Raw genomic sequence first — 22,525 nt, forward strand, 5'->3', positions numbered from 1 at the left:
CGTCCTGTTGCCCTCCCGGGTGTGGGATGGGTGTGGGATGGAGCAGGAGCTGGCTGAGCGGGCAAGGGAGGAGGAGGACGGTCTTGAGAGAGGATTTGCCCAAGGGCTGTGCTTGAGCAGGGCCCACGTGCGAGGCCAGCCTCTAGAGATGCTCCCTGGGCCTCCAGTGGCCAGCATGACTGGTGTCCCTGCCTTCCGACAAGGAGAGAAGGCCAAGCATGGAGGTTTCTGCAGATGAGAGCTGGCGACAGCTTACTGGTATCAGAAGCTCCTTAAACTCAAGCAAGAGGGCTTCCCTGGTGGCGCAGTGGTTAAGAATCCGCCTGCTAATACAGGGGACACGGGTCGCATCCCAGGTGTGGGAAGATCCCACGTGCCGTGGAGCAACTAAGCCCGTGCACCACAACTACTGAACCTGCGCTCTAGAGCCCGTGAACCACAACTACTGAGCCCACACGTCACAACTACTGAAGCCCGTGTGCCTAGAGCCCGTGCTCCACAACAAGAGAAGCCACGACAATGAGAAGCGCGTGCACCGCAAGGAAGAGTAGCCCCCGCTCGCTGCAGCTTGAGAAAGCCCGGGCACAGTAACGAAGACTCAACACAGCCAGAAATAAAAACAAATAAATAAATAAATTTCTTAAAAAAAAAAAAAAGAATTGCATTTTAAAAAAACTCAAGCAAGAGCCTTTTTTGGTATCAGAGGCAAAGTGCTTTTGAAAGTGCTTTAGGTGGCTCTTGGAAACCCCTTGGCACTCGGAGTCTCAGAGCCATGGGTGGGTGTGACTGGCCCGTGGTGGATCTTCTGTGTGATGGGGACGGAGGGGTGAAGACAGGACTCATTTGCTCGGAGTGTTTGGTGACCCCCACTGCAGACTCTGGGGCTGGGAATGAGGGTGCATCTAGCCGGCAGATGGACCCTCCACGCTCAGCTCCCAGGGACCCCAGATTTTGGCCCCTGTGTCCCTCGCTCGGATCTGGCGATACCTGGTCAAGATCAGGGTCAGGCTGTGCCTCTGTGCAGTAGAGCCGTGCTCTCATGGTGGGTGTGTCCCATCGAAGGCCACGGTCACTCAGGCTGGCATGGCCAGCCGGCTCTGTCGCAGACTTGCTGTTTTCCCTTTTGTAACAAATAAGGGACAATACTTTGAGGCTATGTGAATCTACTCCAAAGAGTGACAGGGGCAGAATGGTGGATCATGGCTCTCCTCTGTGAGTTCCCATGATGAGTGGAGGCTAAAAACCTCTACGATCTCCGTACCCCGCCCCCTCCACCTGTCTCCTGCGCCCTCCACCTGTCTCCTGCGCCCTCCCCCGCCCTCATCCCTCCAGGTCAGGAGGTGCCTTGAGACCACGCAGGCATCTACGTCTCATCAGACCCACGGTGTGTTCATTTAGCTATTTATTTCCATCGGTAGGACTCATGGACTCATGAATTCTTATTTAATTGAATGGGTTATAATCAATATTATCACTATTTATTTCGATGTTCAAGTTGTCGCAGGTTTGGCCAGGGGCAATCTCTGCAAGCCCACTCCAGTGCCCTGGTGATGCAGCTCCGTCATTCTGGGAGCATTCCTTTACCCTCTGACAAAAACAAACAAACAAAAAACACATTGCAGGTTCATTTGTAGTATGCCTGGCTCAGATCTGAAATCAGCCATGCCTCCAAGGAGCCCTGATTTCTTTCACCGGGAAACAGTACTTTGAAACCGGGACGTGGGTGCTGGATGTAACCACTGCTGCTGGGGACTGCTTCAGGCCACCCACCCCGGACAGAGCTGGGGAGTGTGGGGAGTGTATATATGCATGTGTGTATATGGGTGCATGCTTGTGCATGGGTGTGTGTGCATGTGTGTGTGCACATGTGCATCAGTTTTGATTTCTGTCAGTCTCTGTGTCTCTACATTGAAACCATGAGTTACACCAGCATCCGATTCCAGTCCCCCGACACAGCAATCACTGTAATTTTCTTCCTTTCCGTGTTAGTAAACCCCTTCACCGCCAGGTGGTCCCCAGGACACAGTGTGTTCATGTGGTTCCTTCCCGCTCACCGCTAGAGATCCCTGCTGCCCTCGGGGTCAGGCCCTGGCTTGCTCTGAGGGTCCCCTTCCTCTCCACTCCTCCCGGGACCGAGCTCACCACCCCCATGCCCGCCCTTAGGATGCGGCCTCTGCCTGCCAGCCTGCGGTCCACGCCCCGAACGCACACTGTGCTTCAGTTCACGCAAACACCCTGCCTTATGCACAGTGCTTGGTCCCCTGGCTCTTCTTTTCCTGTCCACTTCTTCTCCAGGTCTCAGCCCACCTGTCGCCTGTTTTCCCCAGAGTCCCGTGAGGGGCTCAGTGCCCCCTCATAACGCCACATGCAGATGTTTCTGCCATCAGGTGAAGGGGAGTCGTTGGTCACTGGAGTCCCCGCGATGCCAGGCACACAAGGCTGCCCACCAGCATTCCGGGATGGCTGGGTGGGTGTGTGAGCGGGGGGGCGTGTGGCAGCGGCCCCCCTCCGCTCAGTCGGACGAGAACCCTGGGGTCCTGGATGGGCCAGCCTCGCATCCCGTGTTGGGGTCGGTCTCACCGCAGGGCTTCTGTCCCCAGTCCAGTCTGGGTTCCCAGCCCGGGTTGGTGATGCAGCCCCGAGGCCTGGTGTTGGAGCTTTGCCCTCACAGTCTGGACCCGGGCGCCCTGAAGTCCGTCCTGTGCAGGAAGAACCTCCTTTGTTGCTGGGGACTCGGTGCAGCTGGAAGTCAGAGGCAGGCGGTCCGGCCCGCGAGAAGCAGGGAGGACTGCCGTCTTACCAGGGGCAGGCCAGGCTGGCAGCACAGCTGGAGTAGCTGGCCCCATACCTGCCCTGGTTTCTGGGTTCCCCTGGGGTCCCTAGGCTGAGCTGGCCTCAAACTCTCACACTTCAGCTTGCCTCTGAGGGACGCAGGGCAGGAGGAGCCTGGGGGTGAGCGGGGCCGGGTGGTGCAGGAGGGTGGAGGGAGAGGGCGCTGGAGAGGGGGCCAGCTGGCAAAGCGGGGAGTCCCGGCAGGGGTCCCAGTTTTGTATTTGGGGACGTTCGCTTGGGCTGTGGTGGTCTGGGCTGTAGCCAGACGACTGTCTGTGATCCCTGGTTCTCACTTCGTTGTCATCATCTGTGAGGTGTGATCGCATGCACGTGATTTATTATTAGTAATAAAGTGTGGGAATCTTGTGAACGATGTATCTTTTAATCAAGTGAGAGGAGATTCAGGTGTCCCCTGTGAAAACACCCGTTTGTCTTCCAATCTGGCAGCCACGGGCCTAGGAGCGCTGGTGCTCAGGACCATCATTTCCAGGGGCCCCATGAGTGTGGAGCTCGGTCCTTGAGTTCAAGGAGCTTTATCATTTTGGGAGTTACCTGTTCTTTGCTGGGATTCAGGTTCCTTCTGCTGGTTCCATGGGTGAGACTGGGGATAGATCCAGCTGACCTCTGGAAGAAGCGTTTGCATCGTGGGCCCCCAGACAGCAGAATAATGTGCTTCTGGCTCAGCTTGCAGACACAGCTCTGGGCTCCATCTTGTGTTAGGTGCTGGGGACTCAGATGAATCCGATACAGATGTGTGTTCGTAGGGATCCTGCAGTCACATGGGGGTGAGGGATATGTATGAAGAAATAGCACTGAGAGATGTTTGCAAAAACTAAAGTTTAACTACGCTATAGGAAAAGTGAATAATGATGAATGAATCTAGAAAATGAATTAATGAACAAACGAACGAATGACTATAGAGACAGATGAATAATAATCTTACTTGAAGGATGGAGGGAAATGAGGATGAATGGGGGGCTGCCAGGCAAGGAATCAGAAGACAGAATGGTGTGTTCATGTTTTGTCTGTCTGTGTGTGTGTGTGTGTGTGTGTGTGTGTGTGTGTGTGTGTGTGTGGTTGAAAGCTGAAGAGCAGCTTTGCTATTCCACCCCAGAAATGGAAAGATGGGTATTCAGTGCCAGAACCTGAGAGGTTAATGCTGGCCTTTGAATTGATGGCTGGAATTCGCACATGTGTTAACCATAAAGGCCCAGGTCTAGCCCACCCAGACTGCTCTCCGAAGCTAAGACATTTGGAGTTGCAAGCGGAGTTGAAGATCTCAAGTGTTACACCAACACAGGTCGTTAGTATTGCACCCTGGGCTGGGCACGGAGGCAGGCCAAGTCACTAGGGCACACAGTTCTGCTATGGGCACACGGTGAGCCAGCAGGTCTGAGGCCAGACAGCTCCCTAGGCCACGTGCTACTATGCATGGGCCTCCTCTACAGGACCCCACGGAAGGGAGGACGTGGCCTCAGCCGAACATGTCCACTATCAAGGCAGCCTTCCCCAGGAGTGGGTTGCCAGAGCTTTCCGTGGTGGAAAGCTTAGATCCACTGCTCCACGACCCCAGCCCAAGGCAGTTCAGTCCTGTGGGGTCTGACAGGCATTGAAGCCGGGCCGTTCTGTCTGTGGATCCTGCCCACGCCCCCCTCTGGGCTGTCCTACAGGCTAAGTGACCCTTCCACTTTCCAGGTGTCTGACTTCCTCTTCATGTGACACCTGGTCTCCACCATCCCAGTCACCTTCATCTCCTTAAAAAAAATTAACAACAGGTTTTTAATTTCCTTCTAAAATCACAGACCCAGAGAGGAAAACGGGTTGTGATTTGCTGGGAGCTGGATGGCACTCTGGATGGTAAGGAGAGGGAGGGGTGTGGTGGATCCCAGACCCCAGGTGTGGAAGGCCCCATAATCATTTGCTTAGAGCTTGCTGGAACCTCTACCTGGTTCTCATCCCTCTTTGGCAAGGCTACTTCTGCTTGTTTTTCTTAGCTGAAGAAGCAAATTGGAACGAAGGCCTTTCTGCATTAGAGTTTTCCTTCTTTCCACTCCAAAGCCACTGTTTGCCAGCAGTGTAGATTACCAATGATACTGACCATTACAGATGCAGGTTTACTGGACAGTATACAAGATTTAAAATCCCCGAAGCCACAGAGCCTGCGGGTTTTGATTTTAAGCCCCTGGGTCTGCATTCTTGGAGAGGTCTGAAATCCTAGTCAAGCTGTACTCCAGCCAGAGGCGGGGGTAATCCAGTGGGAGGGCGGAGGGCGACGGAGGGCAATGGAAGGTTTGCCCCCCAGCCCTGCCCTAGGAGGCGTTTCTTCTCCACTTTTCCTGGGTTTGGCTGAGAAGCCTTTTGCCTTCTCTCTGGAGCTGCGGTCTGGGGTGGGGGAGGGAGGGCTAATTCGTGTCAGATGGAGGGGCGCCGGGGGACCGTGCGCTCACTCTTCTGGCTTTTGTTCCCGGCATCTGACTTCTGACGGCAGAGTGGACTTGGAGTTGGCGGCCGCTTCTTTCCGGGGCTCCGGGGGTCGAGCTTTTCCTGACTCCCAGACGCAGGGGCTCAGGAGGCATACCTGCCTGGCACCGCCGCCGGAGAGGGGTCCGCGCCTGCCTCGGCCTTCCTCGCCCGGCCCGGCTCTCCGCGGGGGCCAGGGCGGCCATGCGGCTGCGCGCCCTGACACCCGGGCCGCCTGGAGGGTGCGCGCGCGGGGCGCGGGTGCGCCGGCACCGGCGCCAGGTGAGTGGGAGCCCCGAGACGGGGGAGGGGCGCTGGAGCAAGGGTCGGGGTGCTGGGAGCGGGGACGCGGGCGCGCCGGGCGCTGGGACGGGGTGGGGGCACTTTTGGGTTGGTGTGCGCGTCTGCTTGTGTGTGCCCGCGTACCCCAGTCTGAGTGCCGATGTGCAAGTGTGTACGGGTGCCCGTGCACTCTTGTTTGCGCGTGCACGTTCGTTGCCGCCTGTGCCCTTGTCTCTGCGCGTGCTCATGTGTCCGCGAGTGCGCGTGTGTCCTTGTTTGTGCGCGCGTGTGCCCGTGTATGCGCGTGTTACTTGCGCAGGAAAGGAAGAGAGAGGGAGAGCAGGGCTTTGCCTGGTGGGAGGCCGGCGGCGCCCTGGTGAGCCCACATGGAGTGGGGGACAGTTCTGGCTTAATTTTCTAATCCAACTCCCTCTTGAACACACTTCCTTGGACTCCTTTCCTGGAATGGAAGTAGGACATTGGCAGTTTCGCGAACTCGCTTCGTAGCCTGTGTTTCTTGCAAAGGAAGAGGGTGCTTTAGCTCTATGGGAATGTGAGGGTGCACTAGCATTGTTGCAGAAGTGTAAGTTAACCAGAGCCATGTAACGATTCTTGGTCCTGGGACGGTCCTCCACGGCGTTTGAATTAAACAGAGCAGATGCCGGGAGGCGTCTCCGTACTAGGTTCAGCAGTCCTTTCTCTGAGTCTAATAATTAGGCATTTATTGCATTCGTCTTCCCGGAAATTTATGTAAGGTTCTGAGGAGTGAGAATTTGTCAAAATGTCAGCTACTTCACATCACTTTGAGTCGTGCTGCATTCTATTTTTAGTTTAACAAACACTATTGCTGGGAAGCTTAGGGACAGTGTGTGGTATGCAGAGGGTGTCCCTGTACCCTGGGTCCCGTGGCTGCTGGTGGGTGGAAACATCTCTGGGCAGGACCACCCCAGAGGTTTGGGGTCCACTCTGCCTATGCAGGAAACTTTTGTGGCGTTTAACTTCAGAGTCAAGTTGCTTGGTGTTTTTGCTCAGTATATGCCCCCCCCTAGTAGAATGCTACTGAAAGTTTCCAGGTATGAAAACCCACACCTAAATCCTCTTTCCTGAAAGGAAAATATAGCTTGGATTGTGCTGATTTAGCCTTTGTGCGGGTAACTGTTGCTTCCGGAGCATTAGCCCAGAGAACCTAGCAGAGAGGTCTGTGAGGTTTTGCATTTTCGCAGAGCAGAGCAGAATGTTGCCCTTCTGCACTGCTGTGGAGCACTTACTCGCTCAATTTTGCAGAGATTTTTCTTTCTAAAAAGAGACCTCACAACCAAGACCAGCACTAATTACCCTGAACCCCTCAGGGAGTCCTTGTGGAACCCGCAGCCTTGCTCTCTACCCTTCCAACTGCCTGCTCCTAACAATTAAATGCAATTTAGATTCCTGAACTGAGCCTGCTAAATGCTTCAGCATTTTGGCCTCCCCCCACCCCCGTCCCCGTCTCCCCCCTCCCCCTCCCCCCTCCCCGTCTCCCCCCCTCCCCCCTGCACTCATTGGCCCCGCCTCTTTGGGAGAAATGAAAGCACAGTATCAGGTGAAAACAAAGGCAGTCTAATCCTGTCTAGGCTCACTTCACAATGGAGATGTTATGTACAGATGAAGCGTGAGCAGATGTTATTACACTATCTGAAATGAATTCCTCCGCCATCCAGCCATTGAAATGGCTTCAGCCTCTCTACAGCACCTCTGCTGTTTCCTTCCTCCAGGCTTCTAGCTGTCGCCCAGCCCGCAAGAAAATCACAGGAACACAGTGCCTCTTTCTCCCTGGTTATAATAAAGGTATTTGCAAGGAATAAAAGGTCACAGTATACCCCGCTGGCCCACAGAATACGGCCAGTTCATTCAGTCAACAAATATTAATTGAGGGTCCATGGTTCACTGTCTGCCAGGCACTGTGGGGGGCCTCGGAAGACAAATGGATAAGCGCCTGGTGTCCTGCCTCTAGGAAATTACACAGGAGAGAAGGCGTGTAAACAAATAACTGAAATATGAGGGAGGGGGGAAGTATGTGCCAACTGGCGGGGTTACGATAGAGGGCTGTGTTTGTCAGCTCCTTGAATGCCTACTCCTGTCTGAGCATGAGACTGGGGTGGAGACTGGGTCTGAGCCCATATCCCTTATCTGTTGTCTGTGTGGTCTTGATCTTGCATCCTAGTGCCCCGTTTGTTGAACAGTGGTTACAGCACAGAAGGGCCCTGCCAATGTCATGAACTTCATGGTAGCAGCACCTTCGTCCCTCTTTTATAGGCATGGAGTACAAGAGCCCTGCTATCAAAAAGTATACAGTCTCTTGAAAAAACCAGAAACAAACATGTGAACAAGCACATAATAATAGTGCCTTACATGTATGAGGAATAGCTTCTTATAGTACGGTCCATTATGTAGTGGAGGCTCTCAGTCCCAGCTGCAAAGCAGAATCACTGGAGGAGATCTGAAAAAATTTGTAGTCTGGTCCCACCTCCAGATCATCTGTTTTAATTGGTCTGGGGTGGAGCTTAGGCACAGCTGTTTTAAAAACTCTGCCCAAGTGATTCCCATAGACTGCCAGTGTTCATAACTGGTACCTGCCATAGCATTTGACTATTTACAGTAGCTTGGTTAATAGGTAGGAGGGGGCGGGTATCCTTTCCCTTGAAGAGAGGTATGACTTGCCCCGGGTCATAGAGCTTGTACTGCAGGTGGCAGAACCGGTGAGAAGACTTCTGCTTGGTGCAGGACACTTTGCCTCATTTGACAGGCTTGACAAGATCAACACCAGGGGATATATGATTGAGTGATGAGACTGATGTAGGATTGCTGAGGAACTTGAAGTGGTCAGGAAGGACTTGGGGGAGGGTGGGACTAGAAATGGTCACAATAGAAAACTATAAGTTACCAGCATTCTAGATAACTTGAATAGCAGGGGAAAGTTTGGGGATGGGCAAAGCATACTTTAAAGTTGGAATGGCATGTCGGAAAGAGTTCTCTGCCAATTCCAGTCCATTGGTAGTTGCACATGGGGTTCTCCTTGTCAGCCATTGGTCAAGGAATACGGAGTTGTGGTCTGTGTGCTGCGTATTTGCTTTTCCTTTTATCAGTCTCAGAGGAGCATTTGCTTTGTTGAAAATTAGGATTCAAGGTGTTCATTCAGTACCTCATATTTATTAGTTATGTAGAATCCCAAGAACATACTTTCTTTGAAACTCTTTAGTTTAATGTTTTTATACTAAAGACACATTTTCAAAATATAATAGAAAACATCACGTTGTACACTTAAATATGTGCAGTCTTCAAAGTTGTTTTGGGAGTTTTAAGTGCTTTGCATTTAAGTATGAATTTTAGAATCAGTTTGCCAATTATAAAAAAAAAACCTTCTGGGATTTTGATTGAGATTTTGTTGAATCTATAGATTCTATGGGAAGAATTGTGTCTTAATTACATTGAGTCTTCTGACCCATGAACATGGTATATCTCTCCATCTATTTATATCTTCTTTAATTTCTTTCCACAGTGTTTTGTAGTTTTTAGTTTATAGATCTTTTGCAATTTTGTTAGATTTATCCCTTAGTATTTCATATTTTTGATACTAATATAAATGGTAATATTGTTTGAATTTCAATTTCTGGATGTTTATTGCTGGTATGTAGAAATACAATCAGCTTGTACATTCATTCATCTTGTATCCTTCATCTTTGCTAAACTCACTTGTTAGTTCTGGAGCTTTTTCATAGATTTCATCAGCTTTTTCTCCATAAACAATGATGTCATCAGTGATTAAAGACAGTTTTTACTTTCTCCTTCCCAAACTGGATACCTCTTATTTACTTTTCTTGCCTGATTGCACTGATTAGAACTTCTAGGACAAGGTTGAATAGAAATATTGATTGCAGAAAACCTTGCCTTGTTTCAGATCTTAAAGGGAAGGCATTTAGTCTTTCATCATTAAGTATGATGTTTGCTGTAGGTTTCACATAGACAATTTTATGAAGTTGAGGAAGTCCCTTGTTATTCCTATTTGACTTTTTTACCAGGAAATGGATGTTAGATTTTATAAGAGGTTTTTTTTTTTGTTGTTGTTGTTGTGTTTTGTTTTGTTTTAGTTAATTGATTGATATTTGAATGTAAAGCCAACCAAACTTGCATTCTTGGGAGAAACCCAGTTTGCTATGATGTATTAACTTATGCACTATTTAGAAGTGTGTTATTTAGTTTCCAAATACTTGGGGAATTTTACTGGGATCTTTCTGTTTCTGATTCCTAATTTAATCCCATTGTGGTCAGAGAACATATTCAAGTATGACTTGAATACTTTTAAATTTATTTAGATTTGTTTTATGTCCCAGAATATGGTCTTCCTTGCTAAATATTCCATATGCATTTGAAAAGAATGTGTATTCTGCTGCTGTTAGGTCAAATGTTCTATAAATGTCAATTAGGTCAAGTTTTTGATAATATTGTTCAAAGCTTATGTATCCTTGCTTATTTTCTGCAATAATTATCAATTATTATTATTGATAAAAATAATTATTAATTATTGAGAAAGAGTATATTTGTTTGCTAGGGCTGCCATAATAAAATAACACAGGCTGGGTGGCTTAAACAACAGAAATTTATCTTCTTACAGTTCTGGAGGCTGGAAGTCCCAGATCAAGGTATTGACAGGTTTGGTTTTTCCTAAGGCCTCTTTCCTTAGTTTGAAGATGGTCACCTTCTCACTGTGTCCTCACATGAATTTTCCTCTGTGTGCAAAGCTTCCCTAGTGTCTCTTCTTCTTCATATAAGGACACCAGCCCTATTGGGTTAGTTCCCTACCCTTATGGCCTCATTTAATGTTGATTACCTCTTTAAAGGCCCCATCTTCAAATATGATCACATTGGAGGTTAGGGCTTCAATATATGAATTTTGTGGGGACACAGTTCAGTCTATAACAAGGGGTAATGAAATTTCAGACTGTGTATGTTTGCCTATTTTTGTTTGCAATTCTATCAGTTCTTGTTTCATATGTTTTGACAGTTTTGTTATTAGATACATAACTGTTCAGGTTTGTTATATTCTCTTGTTGCTTTTACTACCCTTTCATCCTTATGCAGTGCCTTTCTATATCATTGGGAATGTTCTTTAATCTAGAATCTATTTTGTTATTAATATAGTCATTTCAGCTTTCCTTTGATTAACATTATCATTGTATATTTTTTCTATTCTTTGTCTTTTTTGAAAAAAAATAATCTGACAATCCCTGCCTGTTAATTAAGAGATTTAAACTATTTACATTAATGTGATTACTAATATGGTGAGGTTTAAATCTATCATCTTGCTACTTGTTTTCCATTTCTCTCACCTGTTCTTTATTACTGCTTTTTCTCTTTATTTTTTTTTTTATCATTTTAAGATTAATTGAACTTTTAAAATAACTTTGTTTTATCTTCTTTGTTGTATTATTACCTATAACTCATTATTTTAGTAGTTGCTTTAAGGTTTATATTATACTTCTTTAGCTTGTCACAGTCTACCTTCAAGTGATAGTGTTGTTACTTCACGTATATTATGAGAGCCTTACAGTAGTATACTACTATTTCTCCTTTCCTGAGTTTTGTGCTATTTTATCATAAATTTTACTTCTACTTATGTTAAACCTCACATCACATCATTATTAGTTTTTGTTTAAACAGTTAATTATCTTTTAGTGAGTTATAAGTAATAAGTGAAAAATCTTACATATTTGTCCATGTAATTACCATTTCTAGTGGTCTTCATTCTTTTGTGTAAAGCTGTATTTCCATCTGATACCATTTTCCTTTCGCCCAGACTATCTTTAACATGTCTTGTAGTACGTGTCAGCTGGTGATGAATTATTTCAGCTTTCAGCTTTTGTATATCCTAGGAAGTTTTTAATTCACTTTCATTTTTGAAATATATTTTTGCTGGGTAGGTACAGAATTCTAGATTGGGTACAGAATTCTAGATTTTCTCAGTACTTTTATTGCTACAGTGTGTTTTCACTTGCTTTTTTTTTTTGAATGAGAAATCTGCTGTTATGCTAGTGATTGCTTCCCTGAGTGTAATGTGTCTTCCCCCTCCACTGCCCCTGGCTGCTTTTAAGGTTTTTTTTTTAATTGAAGTATAGTTGATTTACAATGTTGTGCTAGTTTCAGGTGTACAGCAAAGTGATTCATTTATATATATATATTTTTTTCCAGATTATTTTCCATTATAGGTTATTACAAGATATTGAATATAGTTTCCTGTGCTATACAGTAAATCCTTGTTGCTTATCTATTTTATGTATAATAGTTTGTATCTGTTAATCCCTACTCCTAATTTATCCCTCCCTTTTCCCCATTCCCTTTTGGTAACCATAAGTTTGTTTTCTATGTCTGTGAGTCTGTTTCTGTTTTGTATATAGATTCATTTAAGATTGTCTCTTTATGACTGGGTTTGAGCAATTTGGTTATCATGTGCCTCTGATGTAGTTTCTGTCACATTTCTTGTGCTTGAGATTTTTTGAGTTTCTTGCATCTATGGGTTTATAGTTTTCCTCATGTTTTGGAAAAGTTTCAGCCATTATTTCTTCAAATATCCCTCCACCCACCCGTCTTCCTTCAGAGGCTTGAAGGCTGCTTAAAGTCCCACAGTTCACTTATTGTCCTTTTGTTTGTCTATTTATTTATTTACTTAGGTTGTCTTTTCTTTCCATACTTTATTTTGGTAAGTTTGTATGGTGTTGTCTTCAAATTCACTAATCTGTTCTACTGCAGTGTCTCATCTGCCAATAATCCCATCCGGTGTATTTTTCATTTTAGATATTTACATTTTCTTCTATAAATGTTTGATTTGGATCTTTCCCTACCTACCTTTTTGAACAAATGGAATATAGTTATAATACCTCTCTTAATATCTTGTCTGCTTATTCTTGTCAGTTCAGGGTCACTTTCAATTGATTGATTATTCTCATTATGGGTTATGTTTTCCTGTTGCTTTGCATGCCTGATAATTTTTTTTTAAAATTTATTTATTTTTGGTTGCATTGGGCCTCCGTTGCTGTGTGGTCTGCGGGCTTCTCGCTGCGGTGGCTTCTAGTTGTGGCACACGGGCTCAGTAGTTGCGGCTCACGGGCCCAGTTGCTCCGCGGCATGTGGGATCTTCCCGGACCAGGGCTCGAACCCGCGTCCCCTGCGTTGGCAGGCGGATTCTTAACCACTGCGCCACCAGGGAAGCCCCCTGATAATTTTTGATTGGATACCAGACATGGTGAGTTTTACCTTATTGGCTGCCGGATATTTTTTTATTCCTACAGATATTCTTGAGCTTTGCTCTGGAATGCAATTAAATTACTTGGAGAGAACAGGAGCAGTGCCCAGTCTACAGTTAATCTTTCCCCACTTTTGAGGCAAGATCCTTCTGTTTTCTGTGCAATATCCGCTGAATCTTGAGGCTGTCCAGTCGGACTGTGGGAAGAAGGACTATTCCCAGCTCTTTGTGAGCACTGTTTCCTCAAATCCTTTCTGGTGGTTCTTTCCCCAGCCTTGGGGGTGGCTTCCTCAAACACGTGTGTGCAAACACACACGCGCGTGCACACGCACACACACACACACACACACACGCTCGTCAGTACTGTGCTGAATGCTTCAGAGGGCCCTTCCGCAGATCTTAAGAGTTCTTTGCAGCTCTCTCTTCTCTGGTGCTCTGGCTAGTGAACTCTTGCTTATTCAGCCTGAACTCTTAACTCCTTTCCTTCAATCCACGTAGTACACTGGTTCCCCCTCCCCTCTCTGCATCCTGGAAGCTTTCTCCATGTAGGAATTTGGGGCATTCGTAGAGCTCACCTCATTTTTTTCCTGCCTCTGAGGAACTAGATAGGTTAATTTGCCTGTTCATGAACACCCTATAAAGAGAATCATTCCCTGTGTGCTCGTGTCTGACTTCTTTCATTTAGCATAATAATGCTTTTGATGTTCATCCATGATGTTACCTGTATTAGTAGCTTGCTCTTGTGTATACCCAAATGATATTCCATTTTATGAATATACCATGGTTTGTTTATCCAGGCTCCTTGTGATGGGCATTTGGGTTACTTCCTGTTTGGGGCAGTTTTAAATAAGGTGGCTGTGATCGTTATTGCACGTGTCTTTGTGGACATATGTATCTTGGTGTCTGTAAGAGTGGAATTGCTGAGTCATAAGATTGGTGTAGATTTAAAAATATGTATAAGAAATTGTCAAGCCGTTTTCCAAAGTAGTTGTACCATTTGTCTCCCATTCTCGGTAACATTTCATCTTCTCAATGAATTTTAGCTATTCTGGTGTGAGTCATGGCCTCTGTCAGTCCATGTGGATATAGGTTACGTTAGAATACGCTGTCACACATCAGCAAATGGGAATATGATTGGTGTTTGGTTTCGAAGGCAAATTGAATTTTTATAAGATCCTCAGCTACAGCTATGAGCCTTGACACTACAAACACGGATTTGGTGGATACGTGTTTCATCTCCTCCCAGTGCCGGTGTGTGTAATGGGTTCAATTCTGTACCAGGTTTAAGGAGGAACTGCTATCTTGTCAGCCTGGTCTGGTGACAGCTTCTCCTCAGTACATCAGTTCAGAGGCTAAGTGGCCAGGAAGGCCAGCTGGTTAGTGACCTCTGCTATAATTGAGCTGTTTGCTGATCGTTTCTTCCAGAGGAAAAAGCGTTAAGATTCTGGGAACGCGTGTGGATTCCTTTGTCACAGAAGCAGTGGCTGTAAGCCTGGAGTTTGGAAGCTAATACGCAGTCACATAAGCCCTTCACCCAGGGGATTATGAACTGGGAGCGTGTGGGCCACCACCAGGGCTCTGGCACCGGGCGTGCTGACGGGGTATCCCAGGCCCCTGGGATCCCAGCCTTGGCAGGGTGCTGTCTTGTTCTTCTCTGTTTGCCTGGTCAAGTTCCTGTTTCAGCCCTTCACCAACTCGGCTGGATTTATTATCTCCTGAAAGGGAAAAGGAAGAGGCAAACGGGCTGTGAATGGAAGAGCTGACACTTTCTCTCTCTACTTTTGCAGCCAGAAGAATTAACTTCGAGTCTGCACAGTTTTAAGAACAAGGCCTTTAAAAAAGCCAGAGTCTGTGGGGTTTGCAAACAGCTTATCGAAGGTCAAGGGATTTCATGCCGAGGTGAGTACGCGTTTATCGTTCCCATGCTGATTAAACCGAAGCAAGCAAACAAACAAAAAACCAAAATGAAACCTTCTTTCAGGAGTTTCCAAAAGTTAAATCACGGAACTTCCCATCTCAGCCTGAGTTTCCCCCTACCCTCACTGGACCGGGACTGACCATATTTACACAGATATGTACTCCTGAGAAATTTTTCCAGCAAGAGCAAAGCTAGTCATATGGGAGAGGGGGCAGCAATGAGTGGCTCATGACGTATCTTCCGTCTGTCCTGTAGTGTCGGTAGCTTGGGTTATTCTACTTTCTGATCTCTTACCAGAGTTTACAGATGAAAACTTTCTGCTCTTTTGAGTGAGGGTCATTGCGTTACTGCCCTTTCGGCGTGTTGTCAGGCATTGCTCCTGTCGGTAAACAGCCTCCAGCTTCACTATTTGGTGCTTAAACCCCAGGTAATCAATTCAACTTGCTATTTTTTGTGCTTTCACGTTAGTAAATCTGTCTAACGGACATGTGAGGAGGACGTCTCTTGTCTCCCTTGAACCCTAGAATCGTGGTTCTGTATCACAGAGCGGAGGCAGGTCGGGGGACCTGGCAGAAGGCTTTGGGCTGCTCCGGGGCTTCTTATCACCGGTGGGTTTAGGATTTCCTCCATAGGACATTTTCAGGGCTGCTCTAGGCTCCCCTTCCTCCCTGTGGACACCCTGGCACACGGTCCCTGATGGCTGCTTTGGGGTTGGGCAGCCTCGAGGAAAGATGCACAATGGTCACACTTCGTTGGGACCCAAGAGCGGGCAGGAGGCAGCTGTGGCCCCCTCCTCTGAAGGGCCCCTCCACGGTCAGTGCTGGCGGTGCCCTGGTGCCATCAGCACGTCACCAACCCCCACCTGTCCTTCCCCCGCTGCGGCCTCGTGGGGATGCCAGAAGTCCCCTCCCTCCCCAGCCCCCCACGGGTCTCGATGTCAAAGTTGACACACCTGCTTCTCAGAGCGCATGGCACTCTCACCTTGTCCCTGGATGCAGCCTGTCTCACGGGGCCTGGTGGTTCCTCTCCACGTAGAAAGGGTGCGCCGGGCCCCGGGGGCTGAGGGGTCACCTGTGGAGGTGCACATGGGACGTGGATCCAGCGCCAGGCCTCCTCAGCACGGGCCCTCTCCCCAGATCAGCAGGCATGCATAGGTGTGTGCGTACACGAACACACACGTGTGCATGTGCAAACACACACACGTGCCCACAGGCGCATATGCACACACATGGAAACGTAGAGGAGGGTGTGACAGAGACACGGCTGGGCCAGGAGCACAGGCTGGCGCTCTGGGTCTGTCAGGGGCAAAGTCTCCCGCTCTGAGCCCATGACGTGGGTCGTGACCATCCTCCTCTGGACGGCTGGTGCGAGGTCCGAATGAGACAGGTGTGAGGTGCTTAGCCCACGTTCTGGTACTTAGCTTTGCAGTTGCTGTGATGATTCTTTTTCCTCAGTGCCCCCAACTGAATGTGCCGTGGGCGATTCCCACGTGGGTGACACCCGGGGTCCTTGGCTGGCTGCTGTCCACACATGCAGGTCATGAGCACAAGCCAAGGTGGTTTAGCTCCATAGGCGCAAGGGCTCTGTTTCCCACATACGTTTAACATGGCCTGGTTGTGACGGATTGTCTCGATGGAGAGCCAGTTTCCTTCTCGTCTCTGTACAGCTGAGGCCTGAGCTGACTAAGGAGCTATCCCAAATGTCCTTTTTAAGATCTCAGCGCCTCTGCTCTAACCACCTACAGGAAACAGTTATTCTTTTCAAAGTAAATAGAAGCAGTGAGATGTGACCAGCTTGGAGACAGCGGTGCCCAGCAGCCTGGCTCTCCTATCAGGCCAGGGCCCGGCTCCCGGCTTCCTCCCGAGGATACTCACGGCCCCCAGCACCGTCCAGGGCTTGGCGTGAGAGTGCGTGTCCGGGCTTGTGCCTCCCTCCCTGTCCTGCAGCTTCCCAGGCCCGTAGGGGCCAGGAGGGGTCCCAGATTATCCTTTGGTTCTTCACGGTCTGTTTTATGGCATTTTCAGTGTGTAGTGTGTGAGACGTCCGGGAGGACCAAGGGGCCTGTCGGAATGGTGTGCATGGCACGTGGTTGTGCGTGCACCTGCTTGTGCACCGTCTGGAATTCTGTTGCGGGAGGGCAGCCAGATATCAGGATCCCACTGGGTGCTGCGCTGCCTGGGGCCGTCTTGGCCCCGAGGACCCTGTGAGTGCCCAACACGGAAGGGCGGGAGGGCGGCAGGGCGGTGACAGTCGGGCCTTGTGCAGTGCCGTCTCGTGACCTGTGTGGCCCACGCTTCTCTGCTCCAAGAATCGCTGTGTGGTTACGTTTTATCTCACAATCTAGCCCCATGGAGATCAGTTTTTTGACCCACCTAGTTTTCTTTTCCTTGAAGAAAATCATTCACTGGCAACGGTCCCGTAGGTGCCCTCTCCCTCAGGGGGGTTCATCTCCACGTCTCATCTCCCCTCAGGGACACTCTGCCACTGTCTCCTGTGCAGGGAAGCCAGGGCACACGCAATGTGACCCCAAGGCGCCCGCGCCCGTGTGTCGCCCCAGCACTTGGCTGGGATGGTCTGCATAGTTTGGGGGCAGTAGAAACAGATCAGGGCTTGGGCGCAGGTCCCGGGGCGGCTCCTCTCTCACGCTCCCCTTCCCGGTGCGTATGCCCCAGCAGACGTGCCACACTCCTTGTGCACACCTGGCCTCTCCTTGTGTTATCTCAAGGCCACGTTCCTCTGTTCTGAGCCCTCCAGCCGAGGGGATGTGTACGGACTCTCCCTGAGGGGCCCTGGGGTCCATCCCTCGTGGCCGGGTGGTGGCATTTGCTGCCCTGAAGCACGTGGCCGGGACCGCTGGCTCGCAGAGGCCACCTCTGGGGCATGTGTGGCTTGGGGAAGCCACGTCCTTGGCCCAAGGACTCAGCTGCCTGGATGTGGGCCCCGGAGAGCTGTGCTACTTGGAGAAGTAACCGGGAGCAGGTCTGCGTGAGGGCCAAGGCCCAGGACTTGGTGGAGAGGCCCGCTGACGTCAGGGCTGCCTGTGTGCCCGGGGCCCCACGTGGGTTCCAGGGCAGGCGGTGGGCGGTGTGGAAGGAAGCCGCAGTGGCGGGTGCCCGTGCAGGCGTCCAGTCCTGATTTCTGGGTCCTGCATGGAAGCCGTTCCTAATGTGCTGAATGTCACCCCTTGGGCACATGTGCGTTGAGGGGCTGGGGACTCACCCGTATCACTGTTAGTGAGATGTCTGCCGATTGCTCTTCAGAAGAAGGTTCTCTAGAACTTCCTCATATGGTGGAATCCAAACACCTATGAGAATACTCGATGGATTGCTGTATTTATGTACCTAACAGTAATAACTGTGTTAATAAACAGTAGCTACTCTTTTTTGAGAAGGAAAGGACTCTATGTGCCAGGAGTCCTTTAGACGTTATCTTCTTGAATTAAACTGCCGTGTGTGGGAGATGCAAGACTCCATCCCAGGGCGGTTGTGACAGTCTGCCTCTCCCAGATGCCATCGTGTGTGAAGTGGGGCTGCTGCTGGATTGGGAGCCCGGCAGGGTCTCTGCGGGTGTAGACGGCGCCTGGCAGGGTCAGTGGTTGGCTCCTGCAGAAGTCGCTGTGGCCCTGGACAGGGCCCTTTCCTGGCCCTCAATTTGGTGACCTTTACAATTTGCGTGTTGGGTAGTTAATGTCTAGGATTTCTTCCTTTTGTCAGTAAGCTGTACAGATACCGTAAAACACTCGGGCGATATAGTAGTTTCCTCTCCCTATAGTTTAGATGTGTGTCATATACATTTGCACGTTGAGGCCGTGTGTGTGTGCTGCCTGTAGACATCAGGTGTCTTCTCTCAGTTACCACGCACAAGCTGTGTGAGGTCTCGGCGAAGAGACCCTTCCCTTGGTTCATCTCTGGAGAAGCAGCGGGGCGTGGTGGAGGGGAGCATGGACCCTGGAGACAGGCTGCCAAGGTTCCTGCCCTGCCACGCTGTGCTTGAATTTTCTTTTAGAGTCATTGTGAGTAACAGATTAAATGCACTTGGAACACAAAGAACATTGATTGGCTCAGGGAAGCGTCCAGCAGTGTTAGTGATGGTGACCGTCATGACGTTGCAATTCCTGTTGGTTATGGTGACCTTGGTGATGGTGGTGATGGTGGAGAAGGGTTAGGTGTGTCTTCCGTGACTCAGGCTTAATATTTTTACTGTTTTTTTCTAGCTCGTTCTTGACCTTCAAGTCCCTTATTTTCACATTTTAACCTATTTTGCCACAAGTTTTTTTTTTTTAATTAATTAAGTAATCAATTAATTTATGGCTGTGTTGGGTCTTCGTTTCTGTGCGAGGGCTTTCTCTAGTTGCGGCAAGCGGGGGCCACTCTTTTTTTTTTTTTTTTAAGAAATTTTTTTTTTTTTTTTTAATATTTTATTTATTTATTTATGTATTTATGGCTGTGTTTGGGTCTTCGTTTCTGTGTGAGGGCTTTCTCCAGTTGCAGCAAGTGGGGGCCATTCTTCATCGCAGTGCGCGGGCCTCTCACTATCGCGGCCTCTCTTGTTGTGGAGCACAGGCTCCAGACGCGCAGGCTCAGTAATTGTGGCTCACGGGCCCAGTCGCTCCGCGGCATGTGGGATCTTCCCAGACCAGGGCTCGAACCCGTGTCCCCTGCATCGGCAGGCAGATTCTCAACCACTGCACCACCAGGGAAGCCCTGCCACAAGTTTTTTATGTGGTTAACTTAGAAGAAAAAATTTAATTTTTAGGAAGCTGTCGTTTGCACACAGAGGCTCCCTTACCCCTACTTCTCAAACCGTAACTACAGGGAAAGCGGCAGATGACTGGTGAGTGATGGGGTTAAGTGTCTGGTGTGGTTTGCCGTCTGCTGCTCAGAACCCCACTGAAGCGGCTCCTGCTCTGCCCTCCCGACCAGCCGGGGCTTTGAACAGGGGGCCTGTGCTCACTGCTCCACCAAGATCCCTCGGGTGGCTGAAGTGGCCCAGTTTCCACTGACAGTCCCGCTCCAAACCCACACCTGAGGGCACTGGCGTGGTGGATCTTGGCGTCCTAGTCCTCAGCGGGTGAGTCTTTTCCTGGTTGTCGGGAATTGTGAGTTCTGCGAGATTTGGCCCCATGGGGGAGATAGATCCAGAGAGGAGGCAGTGTCAGGTCAAGGCTGGATCTAATAATGGAATAGGAGAGCACAGACTGGAATGGAAAAAAATAAAGAAATGCTTCTCAAGAGAGACAACCGTAGGGAGGAGCCTGAAGGAAATGGAGAAAAGGAGCAAAAGAGAGGCCAGGGGGAAAATGGCATGGAGGGGGTTTTGTAAGGAATAGCTGATAACGACTTTTTCCCTTCAGTGAACCGAACACATAGTAAGCACCTGCTAGAGTAAAAAGATGCAAAAGCTGTGACCTGTCTGTGAGGAGCTCCAAGTCTGAGGGGGGAGTCCTGTCTGTGAGGCCATCACTGTCTACAATATCCTAAGGGATAAATACACAAAGCTTAGGGCTGGATGAGCAGATCGGTAAGTGTAGATAGTCAGCACTTGCTTTGTGCCAGGTGCTGAATTAGAACCGCAGGACACGGTGGCAGTTATGACCAACAAGGCAAGGAAAAGGAGCGTGTGGCCAAGCAGTGAATGTGGCGTTGGGCCCTCTGCCCTCTGCCTTGGGCGTCCGGTCCCCCGTCACACGTAGCTGGTGACTGTGGACGCGGATAAGCTGGAGAGCTTGAAGGCAGAGGCAGGAGAAGCGGAGGGGACGCCCAGGGCTCGTCTCTCTCTTGGTAAATATGTGTAGAGTATTGTATGACCAGCCTGTAAGCCAGTGGCCTGGATTCCCAAGGCTCCTGGAGACGTCGGGAGAATAGCAGTTCCAAGACAACGTGGAACAATGTGGGGCGTTTCAGAGCCAGACGCCCTGGGCAGCTGCTGCTATGGGAGTGGATTCCTACCCATGACTTTGGAAACCCCTGTTTGACCAGGGAGCCGAGTGTGGAATGCAGACCCCAGACTTGTGGAGGTGAGGATTCGTGTGTCATTAATTGCAGGAAATTCATGAGAAATGCACTGGCCACATACCCCCTCCCAGGGTGGAGAAAGGCTCCTGATGGGAAATGCTGAGGGAGCGTTAGGGAGCCTGCCCTGGGCCTTGGCCTTGAGCTCAACCCGCTCTTTCACTTGACTGCTTCTCTGCTTTTCATTTTTGCAAGTCAATGGATGAAAAATGGTGTCTCGCTTTATTACGTTTTTCATTCATCTGGTTATCACTGAGGCTAACCATCTAAAAAAATACAGAAAAGATGTCTGTTATGTTTATTTAGTAAACTAGCCTTTCAAATCCTTGGCTCATTTAAAAACTTAGAATATTTTTCTTCTTGATTTCTAAGAATTCATTATATTATAATATTAATCTTTCTATCATTAAATTAGGTAGGACTTTTGCCGATTTTTGATGGATTTTGACCTACAGAAATGTCAATTCCTTACCATTCCAACTTAGGTATTGCAAACATTGTGAGCAGTTGCTTGCCTAATTTTGTTTGTGGGGTGTTTGTCATGTGAAAGTTTTAAGGTTCCGCTTATTCAAATCTACCCATCATTTCATTTAATTTCTGTTTTAGTTCCTATTTAAGAATGCTTTCCCTTCTCTATGGTCATAATGATGTTCTATAGTGCTTTATTCTAATATTCATTTCTGCTTTTCCAGTTCTCATCCAGTTTCACAATTTCATGGTTGATTCATCTGGAATTCATGTTATTTAGGTTATTTTTCATGAGCGAGCTGGTTTTCCCAGCATGATTTATTGTGTAGCTCGTCCTTTTGTAACTGAGTATGACGTCTTTCCCCTATGCCGCGTTCTCACATGTGGACCAGCCCATTGCACACGTCTGTTTTTACAGAGTTTGTACTGTGCATAGTTTTATATCTTTTCACCTTGCCTATTATAAGCATTGCCACATATTAGCTTTTTAGAAGTTATGATTTTTCAATACTACTCAATATTTTATTTGTGGATATAAATCTTCTTCTTTATTGCTTCAGTAACTTCTTTTTTCATGGCAGAAAGGAGTCTTTGATATCCCTTTGTTCTACTCCTCATTACGTACAATGAGAAGAGTGGCATTGTTTTACACACACATATATATATATATATATATATATATATATATATATATATATATATATGGCGCATGTTTTGTGTGACTTAAGAGGCTGGATCCTCCTAGCTGTTTCTGCATTCAGTGTATTTCACCATGGTATCAGTTAAAGTTCTTCAGCAAAAAAGAACCAATAGGATGTATATGGAGAAAGAAATTTACTGTAAGGAATTGGTCCACACAGTACGGAGGCTAAGTCCCACCTGTGGTCGGCAAGCTGTGACCCAGGAGAGCCAAAGTGTAGCTCCTGTCTGTGTCCTAGTCCCAAAACAGGAGAAGACCGATGTGCCAGCTTGAAGACAGTCAGGTAGGGAGAAAGAATTCTTTCTTACTCCACCTTTTATTCTGTTCAGGCCCTCGGTGGATTGCATGAAGCCCACCACATTGGGGAGGACTGTCAGCTTCACTCAGTCTACAGTTCCAAATATTTTTCTTATCCAGAAACACCCTCCCAGACACACCCAGGATAATGTTTAAGCAAATATCTGGGCATCTCGTGGCTTAGTGAAGTTGACACATAAAATTAACCATCAAAAAACATGTTGTTTTGGTTGAAGTATTTGAAGAAAATCCAGCTCTATACAGATACGTATTTGGAAAAGAAA

At 48.3% G+C, this 22,525-nt stretch overlaps 1 protein-coding gene across 4 annotated transcripts in view; it reads left to right on the plus strand.

Moving 5' to 3' along the window:
* TNS3 (tensin 3) overlaps positions 1-22,525 on the plus strand; it is a 236,494-nt gene that overhangs the window by 34,265 nt on the left and 179,704 nt on the right. For 2 of the 4 annotated variants that reach the window (XM_082399615.1, XM_082399616.1), the window contains exon 2: positions 14,635-14,746. Coding sequence is in view for 1 of the 4 variants with exons in the window: in XM_082399618.1 (XP_082255744.1) it covers positions 5,497-5,574; positions 14,635-14,746 (190 nt within the window). In the remaining 3 variants the exon portion in view is untranslated. Of the gene's footprint in view, positions 1-5,043; positions 5,575-14,634; positions 14,747-15,045; positions 15,193-22,525 lie in introns of those variants that run through there. The other 2 variants (XM_082399618.1, XM_082399620.1) reach the window with 2 other exon arrangements.

The sequence above is a fragment of the Balaenoptera borealis genome (genome assembly GCF_965194805.1).
Source record: "Balaenoptera borealis genome assembly, chromosome: 7".
Classification (NCBI taxonomy): domain Eukaryota; kingdom Metazoa; phylum Chordata; class Mammalia; order Artiodactyla; family Balaenopteridae; genus Balaenoptera; species Balaenoptera borealis.